This window comes from Callithrix jacchus, chromosome 15, assembly GCF_049354715.1.
Source record: "Callithrix jacchus isolate 240 chromosome 15, calJac240_pri, whole genome shotgun sequence".
NCBI classification, from domain to species: domain Eukaryota; kingdom Metazoa; phylum Chordata; class Mammalia; order Primates; family Cebidae; genus Callithrix; species Callithrix jacchus.
This window is the reverse complement of record NC_133516.1, coordinates 80,209,040-80,224,004: the sequence shown is the minus strand read 5'-3', so window position 1 is coordinate 80,224,004 and position 14,965 is coordinate 80,209,040. Positions and strand designations below refer to the sequence as shown.

The following is a 14,965-nucleotide window of genomic DNA, read 5'->3' as shown; positions in this document are numbered from 1 at the left end:
ATTTTTAATTTGTTATAATGCTTCCTTTTATTTCCCATTCACAGCAATTTTAGATTTTTGATGATTGCTTTAGCATATGCCATACCACTTGGTGTATTTGCTGGCTGGTCTGGAGTTCTGGACTTAATTTTAACACCAGCACATGTCAGCCAAGTAAGTATTTTGTTTCCTTATATGTTATAGGTATTTTAATTCATTTAATTTATAAATACTGGTTACATGTTCTTGGTTTTAGCTTCAAGGACTGGGTAAAACATTGTCCTAGACCATTGCTGCAAAAGCAAGATCTTTATAGAATAGGTAAAAATTAATGTTGATTTTTTTCCTTGATTTTGACAATAGTTGTGAATTTCACATTTCTCTGGGCATTATTAATGATACTACTGGCTTTTTAAAAAAGGAAGGAAATATTAGTTTTGTTGACTCCATTCTTTATCCTTACTTCATACTTCATAAAGAATATTCAGATCCCATCACCAAATATATAGCTGTTCCTTCATCTAGTTTCTGACTTTCTCTTTGGGCTCCAAATAAGGGTATTTTATTTATTTTTAAATAATCATTTCACTTATATGCTTGATGCCATCCATTCCTTCTCTTTGCTTCCAGATAGCATGGTAGAAATGGGGAGAGAGAAATTTGGAGAGAAAAACAGAAGAAAACACACAGATATGATATTCTCTTGTATGAGTAAAAAAACAATTTGTCCATTTTGTTTTTGAAGAACATTTAGATTATTAACTATTTTTGACAGTCACAAACAATGCTGTATTAACACTCTTGTACATGTCTCTTTATGCACCTCTATACACATTTGTGCTGGATACATATCTAGGAATGGAATTGCTGGTTATAGTATATACTACTTTGGCAGATGATACCAAACTTCTTCAAGTGGTGATACCATTTATAATCCTACCAGCAATACATGACATTTCTCATCATCCCACATCATTTGCCACTTGTATGATACTATTAGTCTTTTTCACTTTAGACATGCTGATGGCTGTGCAGTTGTATGCCATCATAGTGACTTCTGTGGTGTCTTTTCAGTGTGAATTGGATATTTGAATATCCTTTATTTGTGACAGACCAGTTTGCATCTCTTGCCCACTATTGGGCTGCCTTTTTCTTACTGATATGTGAAGAAGAGAGCTGTGCAGAAGGGGGCTTCCCAGAGGACTCTGTGGAGACTCCATTAATCTTTGGCTGAGAAATGGGCTGCACATAAAAAGGGCAAAGCTACTAGAGGCTTAACAGAGAGAGTGGTATGGGTTGAAAGCAGAACAAAGATAGAAGAGGTCAAGCACTGTCTTGGTGTTCTGACCCAACCATAATGGTAACACCTCATTCACACTTTTTAACCAGAATAGCCAAATTCTAGAATCAAGGGCCATGCCCTAGATAAGAGGAAGGGCTACTCCAGTTTAGGCTGATCATAAAGACAAAAATCTGAAGAAGAGACAGTTTGGAGTTCTACCCTTATAAAGCACAAAATGAGGTCTATACACGTTCAAAGTGATCAAGCAATAATTGAGCTGCCTACCAGAAGAAAAGTCGCCCATTTTAGAAAAGATAAAAAGAATCCAAAATCTCTTTTTTGTATCATCCACAACATATAGTATACAATTAAAAGAAAATACGTTAGATGTGTAAAGGAACAGGAAAGTGTGACCCCTATTTGGCCGGGCGTGGTGGCTCATGCCTATAATCCCAACACTTTGGGAGGCCAAGGCAGGCAGATTATTCATGAGGTTAGGAGTTTGAGACCAGCTTGGCCAATGTGTTGAAACCCCATCTCTACTAAAAATACAAAAATTAGCCAGGCATGGTGGTGCATGCCTGTAGTCCAAGCTATTTGGGAGGCTAAGGCAGAAGAATCACTTGAACCTGGGAGGCAGAGGTTGCAGTGAGCTGAGATGACACCATAGCACTCTGGACTGGGTGACAGAGTGAGACTCTATCTCAAAAAAAATAAATAAATAAAATTTAAAAAGCAATCATTAGAAACCAACTCTTAAATACTCTAGATGTTGGATTTAGCAGACTGAGGCTGTAATGCAGAAAAGAGAAAAATAAATCTTTGTTCCAAGTTCATAAATATGTTTTCTTGTACAGCTGTGTTATCCTGTATGGTAGCTACTAGCCACATTCAAATCAAATTTCAAACTTAATTTGAAATTTAAACCAACTGAAATGAAATAAAAATGAAACAATCAATTTTTTAGTTGCAGTAACACTTTGCAAATGTGGGACAGCCACATGAGACTAGTAGCTACCATGTTGCATGGTGTAGATAGAGAGCATTTCTGTCATCAAAGAAAGTTCCATTGGACAATGCTGTTCTAGAGCTTTGTTATCTTACCTGCCACCTTTAAACCTAGAATCGATTTGGTACTTGTTATAAGATAGGGGTTAGGTTTCTTTTTCCCCATAGATATTTGTTAATCTAGTGTCAGTGTTTGAAAAGATCATTTTTTTCTTCACTGCTCTCTATTCATCTTTGTTGTAAGCAAGTCCCCTTATATACACAGGTGTATTTCTAGACTTTATTCCTTTAGCCTGTTTGTCCCTGCACCAATACTGAATTGTGTTATTTATATTAGTGTCACAAATAAGTACTAGTTTTGATATTTAGTAAAGCAAATATCCCCCTTTATTCGGATTTCTATTAGAGTTTTTATATCTATCGATCATTTTCAAAATGAACTCTTTTATAATGTTGAGTTTTCTGAACCATGATCATTATATTTCTCCTCATTTACTTAGGTCCCAATGTCTTTGAATGCTGCTTTATAATTTTCAGCAAAGATATCTTCTATATGTTTGTTTATTCTCAGGTATTTGATACTTTTTGAAGCTATTGTAATTAGTAGCTTTTTTAATTTTTATTTTTCTTATTTTTAAAATTGATATATAATAGTTGTACATATTTTGGAGGTTATATAATATTTTGATATCTGTATACAGTATGTAATGATCAAATCGGTAAGAGGGCTATCCACCACCTCAAAGATTTTTTTTCTTTGTGTTGGGAACCTTACAACTCTTCTCTTCTAGTTATTTTGAAATATACAATAAATTATTGTTAACTATAATTTCCCTACTGTACTGTCAAGTACTAGGACTCACTCTTTCTATCTAACTGTATTTTTGTACTCCTTAACCAGCTTCTTGTCATCCTCCTGCCCTTCTTCATCAGCAGCTGGTAACTATCATTCTACTTTCTGCTTTCCTGAAATCCACCTTTTTAGTTCCCACATATGAGTGAGAATATGTAATATTTGTCCTTCTGTGCCTGGCTTATTTCACTTAACATAATGATTTCACTTAACATGCACATTGCTGCAAGTAACAGGATTTCATTCTTTTTTTGTGACAGAATAATATTCCATTGTGTATATAGCTGGTGTTTTCTTGATGCATTCATCTGTTGATGACACTTAGGTTGTTTCCAAACCTTGGCTATTGTGAATAGTGCTGCAGTAAACATGGGAGTGCAGATTTCTTTCTGATATACTGATTTCCTTTCTATTGGGAATCCCAGAAATGGGATTGCTACATCATAGTAGTTCTGTTTTTAGTTTCCTAAGGAAACTCCATACTGTTTTCCATAATGGCTGTACTTCTTTAATTCCCACCAGCAGTGTCCAAGTACTCCCCTTTCTCCTTTTCCTTGTCAGCATTTGTTACTTTTTGTCTTTTTGGTGATAGCTAGCCTAATTGGGGTGAGATGATATCTCATTGTGATTTCTCTGTGCATTTCCCTGATTATTAGTGATGTTGAACATTTCTTCTTGTGTATTTGTTGGCCATTTTATGTCTTCTTTGAAGAAATGTCTATTCAGGTTTTTTGCTCATTTTTAAATTGGATTGGGTTTTTTTTGCTGTTGAGTTGTTTGAGTTCCTTATAGATAGTGGTTATTAATCCTTTGTTAGATGTATAGGTTGTGAATATTTCTCCAATTCTGTAAGTTGTCTCTTCCCTCTGTTTCCTTTGCTGTTCAGAAGCCTTTTAGCTTTATGCAATCTCATTTGTCTAGTTTTGCTTTTGTTGCTTGTGCTTTTGAGGCTGAACTCAAAACTTCTTTGCGCAGACCAGTATTCTGTAGTGTTCCCCCAATGTTTTCTTTTAGTAGTTTCGTAGTTTCAAGTCTTACATTTAACCTTTTTCCCTTTCAGAAATAAAAAAAAAAAGTACAGCTCACTGCCAGCACTCATTTAATTTTATATAAACATGCTCTTTGATGCTGAAGCAAATCTGACTGATTTTCAATGTGAAAATAAAATATAAAAACTGTTCTTGGAGTTATTTCTAAGCAGAACTAACATCAGAATCATCTGAATCATCAGAATCATCTGTTTCAGAAAAATAGAATTCATCAAATGAATCTCTAGCCAACAACTGTTTGAGGACGATGTTAACATCACACATAGGAATGCTACTTTTTCTAGGATTTGGCATTTTCAGCAGTTGAGAATCACTATATTTTGTAAATGGAAATACCGCTACTAAAAACAGAATGCTATAAATGGAATGATGTCTTTTTTCTCCAAAGTTGATACACCAATGGTGATGTGAAAATAGATATAAAAGCAAGATAGTTCATGGCAAAGATATCTTGGGGTAAATGCTGCAGCTGCAAAAGTGCCTCTGGTGAATATTCTCAGGGCAAATAGGAAAAGGATTAAATCTTTAATCCATTTTGAGTTGATATTGTTTTTTTAAAGGCAGCATCTTGCTCTGTTGCCCTGGCTGGAGTATAGTGACAGAATCATGGCTGACTGAAGCCTCAGCTTCTTGGGTTTAAACGATCCTCCCATCTCAGCCATTCGAGTAGCCGAGAATGCAGAGGCATGCCACCATGCCCAGCTAACTTTTTCAAATTTTGTAGAAACAAAGTCTGTGTGTTGCACAGGCTGTTCTGGAACTCCTGAGTTCAAACAGTCCTTGCACTTTGGCCTCCCAAAGTGTGGGCCATACTTGACCATCTTTGTGTTTTAATTGGAGTATTTAGTCCATTTATATTTAATATAATTACAGACAATTTTGGGTTTAGACCTACTATCTTACTATTTATTGGTCTTTATTTTGTCACCCTGTCTATTCTTTCTGTCTTCTTTCTTACCTTCTGGATTAAGTATTTTTTGTTACTTTAATTTCCCTCCCCATTAGTTTGGCAGTAATAGACTCTTTTGCTATGTAATGATTACCCTAAATGGTACAGAATGCACACTTGATTTAGCAACACCTATTATAAATTAGAATTTTACTGTTTCTAGGATAATCTAAGGTTTTTAGAATTCTTTAACTTCATTTAACCCTCTCCCATCTTTTGTACTATTATTGTCATATATTTTAACTGCACAAGACATTATTGTTTACACAGTTTATATATATTGACTCATATTTATCTTCATATTCACTCATTTTGTTCTTTATACCTTATTTATCTTCAGTCTTCCGATCCGTAATCATTTTTCTTCCATTTAAAGAGCACCCATTAGTGTTTTTATTTATTTATTGTGCAGATCTGCAGGGACAGATTCTCTAGTTTGGGGTTTGCTTTTTTATTTTATTGTTAGTTTTGCTCTAAAAAGTCTTCATTTTATCTTTATTTTTGAAGTTTTTCTGTTCTTGGGCATAGAATCATTGATTGACAGTCATTTTCTTTCAGTTCTTTGAAAAAAATAATTTCCTTTTCTTCTGGCTTCCATTCAATTGAGAAGTCAGCTCTCAAATTTAAAAGCTGTCTGCTTTTAAGATTTTCTGTTTCAGCAGTTTTGCTTTGATATGATATAACTGGGTGGCATCCTTTCTCTAAATGTATTCTACTTGAGGTTTATAGAAGATATTAATTGTTGTCTTGTTAGCTAGATATCTCTCATTCATTTCTGAAAATTTCCAGTCAGTGTCTTTTTAAAACTTGTGCTCCATTTTCTCTAATTTCTTTTGGGTATCTAACTGTGTATACCTTATACCTTTACACTGTATTCTCTATGTCTCCTTACTGTGTTTTTGGAATTTCCCATTATTTTGCCTTTCTTTTTTTCTCCCACCCACTTTTTTTGCTATGACATATCCTTTTTCCTTTCTATGCTTCCATCTGGATATTTTATCTAGCTTTTCTTTCAACTCACTATTTCAGTTTTCAACTCTGTCAGATATGCTATTAAATTCATCTATGAGTTATTTTAAGTTTTATAAAATTTGTCTTTGGTTCCTTTTATTTATTTCTTTTTTTGAGATGGAATTTTATTCCGTTGCCCAGGTTGGAGTGCAGCAGTGTGATCTCAGCTTATGTAACCTCTGCCTCCCGGGTTCAAGCAGTTCTCCTGCCTCAGCTTCCCCAGTAGCTGAGACTACAGGTGTGCACTGCCACACCCAGCTCACTTTTGTGTTAGTGGAGATGGGGTTTTGCCATGTTGGCCAGGCTGATCTCAAACTCCTGATCTCAGGTAATCCACCTGCCTCGGCCTCCCAAAGTGCTGGGATTACAGGCATGAGCCACCATGCCTGGCCTGTGTTTGGTTCTTTTTCATAGTAGGCACATTTCAGTAGAAATGCTTGATCTTATCTTTTTTCTCTATTAAAAATAGTTATTTTAAGTTTGTATCTCATAATTCCATTATCTTGGTTGCTTGTAGGTCTATTTATATGTTTGATATTTGGTAATTTAAAAAAAATCTCTTTATGCATTCACTTATTTTTGACTGAGTGCTAGACATAGTACATAAAAAGCTGTGGAGGGGCCGGGCACGGTGGCTCAAGCCTATAATCCCAGCACTTTGGGAGGCCGAGGCGGGTGGATCACAAGGTCAACAGATCGAGACCATCCTGGTCAACATGGTGAAACCCCGTCTATACTAAAATTACAAAAAATTAGCTGGGCATGGTGGCGCATGCCTGTAATCCCAGCTACTCTGGAGGCTGAGGCAAGAGAATTGCTTGAACCCAGGGGGCGGAGGTTGCGGTGAGCCGAGATCGCACGATTGCACTCCAGCCTGGGTAACAAGAGTGAAACTCCGTCTCAAAAAAAAAAAAAAAAAAAAAAGCTGTGGAGATAATTGAAGTATCAAGATGATGTTTTCCTTCATAGAGAATTTATGTTTTTTTCTAGCAGGATTCTGGGAATCACCTTGAACTAGTTTCAGATCTTGAGATCACTTAAAGCTGGGCTTTAGTCCCTGAGGAGGCTGTTCCATTTCTAGTTCCTCCTACGCTTAGGTATAGGCCTTCAGAGTGCCCACTTAAAACCTGGGATTTTTACAAGGCCACCCCACAGCAGGCCTTAGACTCATATTTTTTCTCCTGGGTGAGTTAGGCTGTCAATAACTTCTCAGTCTTTTAGCCACCTAATCTGAAATTAGCAGACAACCCTAAAGGAAAATTGCCTCCAAATACCATGCTCATCTCTTCAGATTATCTTCCCATCCTAGATTATGGTTTCAGAAATCTGAAATATTTTCTTGGCTCTCTGATGGCTTCAGATAAAATTTCCCCCAGATTTTCTAGTTCTCAACCAGAATACTAATCTAAATTACCTAGTCTTAGTCTGTTCAGACTTCCACAGCAAAATACTTTAGACTTCCACAACAAAATATTTTAGGCTGGGTAATTTATAAATCCTAGAAATTTATTTCTTGCAGTTCCAGAGGCTAGAAAGTCCAAGATCCTGGTGCCAACTAATTTGTGTCTGGTGAGGGCTTACTCTCTGCCTCCATGTGGCAAAGGGGCAAGGCAGCTACCTTCAACTTTTTGTATAGGGCACTAATCCCTTAATTACCTTCTAAAGGCCCCACCTCTTAATATGATCACATTAGGACTTAAGTTCCAACATATGAATTTCAGGGGTACACCAACATTCAGACCATAGCAGCACCTTTACTGTAAGAAGAAAGCCTTTCTTTAGTTTTCTGACCTGCTTTTCTGGATAGCAGGTATTCCAACTATGCTCAGTTCTGTTAAGGAAAATTGTAACACCCATTTAAATAATACTGATTTCAGCTGGACCTGTTGGCTCATGCCTGTTATCCCAGCATTTTGGGAGTGTGAGGCAGGTGGATCACTTGAGCTCAGGAATTCAAGACCAGCCTCGGCAACCTGGCGAAACCCTGTCTCCACTAAAAATACAAAAAATTAGCTGGGTGCGGTAGCGCACACCTGTAATCCCAGTAACTTGGGAGTCTGAGGTGCAAGGATCACTTTAGCCAAGGAGGTGGAGGCTGCAGTGAGCCAAGGTCGCACCACTGCACTCCCGACTAGGCGACAGAGTAAGGCCCCATCGCGCACACACAAAATGATACTGATTTGGCAGATCTTTGCTTCATGTTGTAAACCCTAAGAAGTCCTTCCAAGTATCTTTTGCTGTACAAACACAGAGATATAGAGACCCTGAAACATATCAGTTATTAAATAAAGTAGAATTTAAAATTAAATGAAAGCAAATTTTTTTAATGTTTAGATTAAGTTTTGGGTAGAATTGTATTAACCAAGACAAATGTCATGAAAAAAGGAAGCAGAAAAGTACAAAAATGTTCTGAAAGTACCAGCATCAGTACAGCCAGATGTGGAGCGGTCCTTAACCTAGAGCATGACCCCACTCACCTAGAGGATAGAAGGAAATGTTTGTGGGAGCCTAGTGGGCCTTGAATTATAAATACCAAATGCGCTGCAATGAAAGGAGTAGTCCTGCAGAACACAGAATTCTCTTGCCTCAAATGCCAATAGTATGAAAAACTATAGGGATAATTTAAGCTTCAGGATGTTATCTTTCTCCTGAGAGCATTCATGTTTGCTTCTGGCAACAAACACCAGTAGAGCAAAAGACTCATATAAAGTTACTGTATTGCTTAGAGTAGGCTAAGCTGCTGGGAGAAGTAGACCTCCAAAATTCTGAGACTTAAGAAAAGATTGTCTTTCACATTGGAATCTGGGACAGCGTGCATAATCTAGGACAGTTGTCCACAGTTTGGACAGCTCCTTTACTCACACTGATTTAAGAGATCTAGGCTGCTTCCCCTTGTATCTCTTCTGTCTCCTAGGAACTTGTCATTATGCTTTCTCTCCCTTCTTGCCAGCTGTAATCTGGATGTGGCTTCCCAGCTGCCACATCCAGATTACAGCTGGCAGGAAGGGAGAGAAAGCCTGGAGGAGGCATACACCTTCTTCCAAGTTCTAACCTGGAGGTGGCACTCTTCACTTATGCTCACTTCCATTAATGAGAACTGACACATGATCACCCATTCCAGCTAGGAACTGGGACTTATAATCTAGCTAAGTACCCAGCTAGAAGAAGAAATCATTTGGTAGACAGCTGGCAATTCTTGTCACAAGTGTAATGAAAAGTGTGACTCGAAAAACAATAAAAGGTAAAAGTTAGTTTGGACAATGCTCAAGTGGCAGGTCAAGTTTGGACTTTGTCTTATAACCACGAGGAAAACCAGTAACTATTTCCAAGCAGGGACACAGAATGATTGGGATAATTATTTTGGCAACAGTGAGCAAAATAGATTGTGAAGACCATTTAAGAAGCTCTTATGGGGGTCAAGAAATAAGAAGATAATAAAACCAAGCATGATGGTAATGGGAAGGAGAAAGAAGGGACAAGGTGTACCAGTCTTATTAGAGACTTAAAAATTCATTAATAACAACTAACATGTATTGAGCACTTTACATTTATTAATTTATCTAACCCTCAGAAAAACTTTATTATCCCCATTCCACTAATGCGGGAACTAAGACCTAGAGTGTGAGTTGGGACAGAAGCCAAGTCATAATAAAAGTTAAAGATGCAGGAGTGATAAGGAGACTTAGGCAGCACTTGCCGATTGCTGTGAAAAAGTGTGGCCACACAGGCAGGAAAGAGACAAGACAGATGGAGAAGCCTCATCAGTTAGTAATATTAGTAACAACTCATGTTTATTGAGCACTTCCTATGTGCTGGCCACTGACCTGAGTACGATATACAAATTATCTCATTTAATCCATTTTGTAGGTAAACAGACATGGTTTTCCCAGAGTCACACAGTAAATGGCAGGGCTGGAACTGTTTTCTCAAGAGAGGAACAAGCTATATACATTTGAAACCCAGCCCGACTTCTCTATCTGTATCTACTCTCTTGCTCAGCCCCACATTTCCCCCTGCCTTCCACCTCATGATACATTTTTAGTTGTTGCCCCACGTTTTAGCATCTAATTACTACCTAGCAGTTTCCTATGTTGGTTCTATTTAAACTTTTTGAGGCTGTGACCATCTTCCATCCCTTTATTTTCTTAAGAGTTCCCCAGACCAATATTAGGCATGTAGTACATACTTGGAAAGTATTTGTTTGATGATATTCATTGTTTTGTTGACTTCAATATTCCAGTAAAAAGTTAATCAGGGACATATTTTCTTAGATGTTTGTATTTATTAGTTACACATGAATGCTTTTGTTTTTATCCATTTAGTTATTAACATTGATTATAGAGGACTTTTTTTTTCATTTTATATTGCAATATGATCGTCTTGTATTAAATGTGTCTGCTGCTTTCTTAACAGGTAGATGCTGGCTGGATTGGATTTTGGTCCATAGTTGGAGGCTGTATTGTTGGAATAGCTATGGCAAGGTGAGAATATTTTGTTAAACTTGTGAGTGGACAGAGGTGGGGGGAGAAAAAAACCTAGACAAATAGACTCCCCTAAAAACATTACAATTCAGGGAAAAGTAAAACAAGCAAAGCTCAGAAAGGTTACTTGTTTAGACTACAAGAAAATTCACATGTGTTATATAGAATTTACTGCTGTAGTCCAGGCTCAGTGGCTCATGCCTATAATCCTAACACTTTGGGAGACTGAGGTGGGTGGATCCCTTGAGGTGAGGAGTTTAAGACCCGCCTAGCCAACACGGCAAAACCCTGTCTCTACTAAAATACAAAATTAGCTGGGTATGGTGATGAACACCTGAAGTCCCAGCTACTCTGGAGGCTGAGGCAGGAGAATTGCTTGAACCCGGAAGCCACAGTTTGCAGTGAGCCATGATCATACCATTGCTTTCCAGTCTGGGTGACAAAATGAGACTCTCTCAAAAAAAAAAAAAAAAGAATTTGCTACTACAAGAAAGTTCCTCAGGAGTAGCCCCTTCCTCAAGTGTTTTTTGGAGACTGGAAATGTATTTCCAGTGTAATTAAGCTGTCTGTCTCCATGTTATTAGAGAACAACATCTACAAATGGAGCCCAAAAAAGGTAATGTAATAATTAATAGCCATGGAGACTGTAATTTACAAAAGAAATCATTTGTAAAAGCATCTCTAGAACTTTCCACGAACAGACCGTGTCCTGATTAACAGATATTATTTATTTATGGTCTTTTTGGGTAGGTATCTTCCTGTGGTTATCCCTTTTTGATGAAAAATGTCTCTGAAGACTCAGTTTCATCACACTCTCTTTGATCATAACCTATTACTAGAACGAGTCAGAAGAAGGAAAAAGGTCCCATTTATTCTAAAAAAAGGAAGAGAATGAAAATGTCACTCTTTGAGGCAACTTCCTATAAAACTATTCTTCGTGTTTCCAAAGAGATAATACTCATTCACTTCCCAAATTGTTTTACTCTGCTTAATCAAAAACAAAATTAGGCAATCAACTTTACCATGAAGAGGAGAATCTAATTACATATTTGGGAAGATCAAATAAGATCCATATAGCACACCAATATCTAAATACTTGAACATAATTGATACAGGATAATGTTATACCTAGACCTTATGGTTTGCATGGTGTTTCTGGGGTACTGAAAGAATAAATCGACACTGTAATTTCTAAATCACTTTATTTGAAGTTTTCAGTTAGGAAAATATAAGCAAACTAAAAGCTAAAGAAGGCGAATGGGAAAATAGTATTTGTTGGAAATCACTGATACTAAAAATATATTTGTCTTATTTTGACAAGAATCATACCTCATTTTTCTAGTTAAATCTCCAAGCCAATTATAATGAGTCATCATTGATCACATCCTATTCTGAGCACCAAATTGGTCAAAAATGATGTCTCACATGCTCCTTTCTCATTATTTTCCTTCTGTACCCCTTACTTTTAATGATTGATCGATAGATAGATAGATCGATTGATCTAGAGGGAAAAGTTAGAATGATAACATTTCTGCTTTTAATTTGTTGAAATGGAAGTTCTAAAAAATACTACCCTTGCTTTGGGATCTGAAATCGATTTTAGTTATCTCCTAGCCCTAAAATCAACTTTAAAATTACTTTCATGACGCCATTTTATGGGATTCCCAAGAACAGAGCTTCCTTGTAGACATCAGTGCTTTGGGTGATATTTTGTAATTATGTTAAGACCACTATTAAAGGTACTTCTTGGTTCTAATAATCCACTTTGATGATATCAGCCTATTCGAAAGGACTGGGTCTCCAAAAATAGCAGACTATAGTTGTTGATTTTTTCTTGCATGATCAGTTTCTGTGATACTTCCTTGCAATTCAACTCTGATTTGTACCAAAAAGCTGTTTATACCTTGTCATCTCTGTATCTGACAAATAAGTTGATGCAGCATATCAAAATGTAAATTGGAAAACTGGTAAGTATGAGATTAAACCAGTCTTTTGGGTTTTCTTGAGGAACATTCTGTAAAGCTGTAGAAACTTTTTCAGCATACGTAAGAATTTTCTGCTTGAGGACAAATATAAGTCACTGGGCAAAAGTGCATTCATTTTTCCCACCAAAAGATGGCATCAGCTCTCATAGGAAGTCATTTTATTCTAGACAACACCAACATGATTAACTGTATTGTGTCAAATAAGAACAAAACAGCAGATAGTATTCAAAGTTTTAAGGACAGTCATATAATTACAAAAGAAATTAAAATCAACTTTAGGAAATTCAAAGTGGAAAGAATATAGTAAATGTCGTATTTGAGATGGGATCAGCTATTCTATAACCAGAACAATTCTGAAGGACAGAATAAACTGTGTACAGGCACAGCCAGAGGATTGTGCCTGTACAATCAACAGTTAATCCACAGGTGAGGAAAAGCAGCTGGCAAGTGGAAAAATTTTTTGGCATAACTAAATGATAAGCATCTCTACCAGGTGCCCTTTAGTTTCATGAAAACTCAAATGTAAAAATTTTAAATGCTGTAAAAGTCCCAAGCTTAGAAAAATAATAGTCAGTATTCCAAATGCTGTGTGTTTTGTTCTCAGGAAGTTTACAGTCTGGCAGGACAGACAAAAAATAAATGCAAAAACTAGACAATTTCCAACAGAGAAAGTGGAGATGGGATGGGGAGAGACTTCTTCATTGAGCACAGAGGGCCTTGTTGAACTGAGACGTGAATGACCTGAGGGGTAAACAGGAGTAAGATATGTGAAGATCCAAGTGGTACCAGCATTCCAGGCAGATGGAACAAGTATGGAAGCTACATATTGCTGTATGAGAAACAGAAGCATGGCCATCCAACTGGAGAATAGTAGGAAAAGAGAGCAGGGGCAGGCAGCACTTCACATAGGATCTCAAAGGCTCTGGTATAGTCATCTGTGTTTGTTCTGTAAGTGAGTTTGAATTTTGAGAGAGATCTTTGCAAGTTTATGTCAACAAGTTAGCCTAATTTTCAAAACTGGGATAATATATGTTCATTATAGAATGTTGGAAAGGTATAAAAAAATAAAGAAAATGACAGTGGCACTTAAAAACTCAGAATCAGCCAGGCATGGTGGCTCATGTCTGTAATACCAGCACTTGGGAGACTGAGGTGGGAGGGTTGCCTGGGCCTGGGAAGTTGAGGCTGCAGTGAGCCATGATCACATCACTGTACTCCAGCTGGGAAATGGTGAGATCCTGTCTCAAAAAAAAAAAAAGTAAACACTCAGAATATGTCCTATAAGTTATAGATTCTGGACAAATATGCCATTTTTTTGTGTTTTATAAGAAAGAAAAAATTATCACAAGTAATATCATACAAGATTTGTTACAAAAAACACAAAAACCTGTCTTTTAAAAGGATACATGGAAAATTCCTCCAGTAATTGTTAATCAAAGTGTGTCATTTGTTTAAATAGTATTTTTAAATCCCACTAGAATTAATAGAACTTTTTTTTTAGGTTTGCAGATTTTATCAGAGGTATGCTGAAACTAATTCTTCTCCTCCTGTTTTCTGGAGCTACACTGTCATCCACATGGTTCACCCTGACGTGTTTGAACAGCATCACACACCTACCTTTAACCACAGGTGAACACAGGCTATTTTTGAACTTCGAATAAATATTTTCAGTTTGCAGAAGTGTACATAACTCTGACAGTAGGACTTCCTGCTTTCTGTAAGTAGTTGTTAAATTACAGAAAATTTTCTCTTGTCCAGTCATCAAACCATCATCTTATCTAAAGAGTCCAAGAAATAACTAAAAATATTTTAATTGGTATTTTTCACATGGAAAAGAAGTATAATATTTATTTAGCCTTAACATGTAGAGCATGGAAATGCTTATATTTGTTTAAAATTACTATCAGAGCATAATACAAAGATTTTTATATTGGTTGTAGTCACTATATCACTGTTAAGCAATAATAAAAATTAAGAAAGGCAAACAACTGTGGTATACTTCAGTAAAAGTCTTTGAACCAGCCCCTATAGGTTCATTTTACATTTAGTTTTATTACCTCATTAATACAAAGCAAAACTTACTGGAAATACCTGTTGAGAGTATATTACAGCCAGCTTACTTAGCTTATCTAATGGACCTGAAGCATTTTTAGTTGCTGTTTTTATTGTCATTATTAATATCATCCATTCAGAGTCTATATTAGTTTTCTATCACTGCTACAAAAGTTATACAAATTTAGCAACTTAAAACAACAGAAATTTATTATCTTACATTTCTATAGGATAGAAGTTCAATACAAGTCTCCCTGGGCTAAAATCAAAATATGAACAGACTCTAGGGAAGAATCTTTTTCCTTGCCTTTTCCAC

At 36.5% G+C, this 14,965-nt stretch overlaps 1 protein-coding gene across 1 annotated transcript in view; it reads left to right on the top strand.

The window, feature by feature from the left end:
• SLC49A4 (solute carrier family 49 member 4) overlaps positions 1–14,965 on the top strand; it is an 82,816-nt gene that overhangs the window by 44,997 nt on the left and 22,854 nt on the right. Inside the window, exons 5-7 of the mRNA XM_003734909.7 lie at positions 45–153; positions 10,545–10,612; positions 14,099–14,226. Coding sequence (XP_003734957.1) covers positions 45–153; positions 10,545–10,612; positions 14,099–14,226 — 305 coding nt within the window. The remainder of the gene's footprint in view (positions 1–44; positions 154–10,544; positions 10,613–14,098; positions 14,227–14,965) is intronic.